Source organism: Cyprinodon variegatus, unplaced genomic scaffold (assembly GCF_000732505.1).
Source record: "Cyprinodon variegatus isolate N-32 unplaced genomic scaffold, C_variegatus-1.0 Scaffold0, whole genome shotgun sequence".
In the NCBI taxonomy this organism is placed as follows: Eukaryota; Metazoa; Chordata; class Actinopteri; order Cyprinodontiformes; family Cyprinodontidae; genus Cyprinodon; species Cyprinodon variegatus.
In genome coordinates this window covers 2,390,545-2,392,285 of record NW_015150453.1, presented here as the reverse complement: position 1 = coordinate 2,392,285, position 1,741 = coordinate 2,390,545, and the positions used below count along the sequence as shown (strand labels likewise).

Sequence of the window (1,741 nt, the reverse complement as noted above, 5' to 3'; positions counted from 1 at the left end):
TTCTTTGATCCTTGATCCTGGATTTTCTTTAGTGTGAGAAAATGTTTTCCCAACCGTCAAGAATTCAAAATGAAATTTTTATCTATTAGCTCTGTATACTCTTCCAAAAAAGTTTAAAAAAAAAACAATCCACTAGACTTTCTTCCCAAGTTTAAAGATGTTTCGCTCCCCATCCAGGAAGCTTTTTCAATAAAAAATGTCAGAAATAGTGTTCAGTTCAAGGCTTTATAGAATGGACCAAAAAAAAAGCCTTGTTTTGGCTTAGAAAACATGCTAATTGAACGGGATGAACGGGTCCGCTTTTTAGGAATGGGCAGTCGTTTGGGTTTTTTGTTAGCCTGCAATAGGGAATTTTTGTTATGGCTAAACAGGCGAAGTGTTCTGTTTCCCTGTAAGGGGGTGGAGGTCTCGATGATGGCTGGAAGGAATCAAATCAGTTGCTGCATTGGAGGTTTTTGAAAGCTGAAACCTGAGTTCACCTCCTTCCCTCTGTTTAAGGTTTGTTTTTCCTTTTAACATAGATGGCTTCCTTTACGCCCCGCTCAAACCACCTCTGTATGCTCTGTGTGGCAGTGAGCCTCACGATTGGGCTCAAACAAAAGGCTCTCACCCTCAGAGTGTAGTTGATGGTGTTCTGCTTCTCATACTGAGAAACCACGAGTGTGAAGGTGTGTGTTCCTGGAGAGGTCAGCCTTATCTTGGTCAGATAGTGAGGGCTGTTGATGCGGATACCATCGATGAAGGGAGGAGGGTCGGCTGCAGAGAGGAGGAGGTTAAATAAAAAAGTATGGATGTTGTCCTTAAATGCCAATGAAACTGGATTCATCTTAATTATTCAAAAGGGTACATTTGGTCCTTACAAAAAAACATGACTTTTTTTTTCTAAAAGACTGAATTTGTTGTTTGATTTCAGGACAAATTTAAAGCGAAACAGGAAATTTTGCTCTCATCACAGCCAATTAAAACTCACCTGGGTAATAAACCTTCTTGCCGTCTGTCTTGTAAACAACCAGAGTGATAAACTCTCTGTTTTGAGCAAAGTCATCCTGTAGAGAGAAAAACTTTTTTTCAGCAAATTGAGTTTAAATAAACCACTGATGTATCGTTAAGTTGCTAATTGAGGCTTTATACCTTGTCAGTGATGTGTCTGGTGAGCAGGACCCACACAGCAGCTCCCCCTGCTGGACACTGGGCCTCCAGCTTGTACTGAGGATTATTTGCAAGACTGTAAACGTCTTTAACTGGACCTTGCTTTCCATCCCAGCTACTGCAGGTAGAAAAAACAAAAATGATGGACCCCACCGTTTGAAATGTTTTAGTCAAAAAACCAGAAACAATATTTATGCTTTCCTGTTTTCCAGATTCCAGAAGTGCAAAACATTTTTGTATAAAGGTAGTGTCTTTTTTGTTGTTGTTTTCAAACAACAACAAAGCCCAAAGGGATCCCCGGAGCAAAGGCGCCAAGGAGGGGCCAAGATAATGTCAATATGCTGGTGAAGATTCTCAGCCCCAACCCCATAGAGGGGACCAAAAAAACTCCAACAACTCCCTCTAGTGAGCCTCTTTCATCGAATTAGATCGGTATCGAGTATTACAGGTTAACAAAGAACTCAAATGACTCCCATACCAAAGCGGTGGACCCACTAATAAAGTTTAATTTGCATCTTTTCTAAGCCAAAACAAAGTGTTTGGTCCACTGTATAATAGGGGTGGAACGGTTCACAATTCACGGTTTTGTGGT

General features: G+C 40.8%; 1 protein-coding gene across 1 annotated transcript in view; it reads right to left on the bottom strand.

The window, feature by feature from the left end:
• Nucleotides 1-1,741, bottom strand: part of capn7 (calpain 7) — a 23,825-nt gene that overhangs the window by 7,631 nt on the left and 14,453 nt on the right. The window contains exons 12-14 of the mRNA XM_015370690.1: nucleotides 1,132-1,267; nucleotides 971-1,046; nucleotides 611-756 (exon numbers count right to left, since the gene is read on the bottom strand). Of these exons, the coding sequence (XP_015226176.1) occupies nucleotides 611-756; nucleotides 971-1,046; nucleotides 1,132-1,267 (358 nt within the window). The remainder of the gene's footprint in view (nucleotides 1-610; nucleotides 757-970; nucleotides 1,047-1,131; nucleotides 1,268-1,741) is intronic.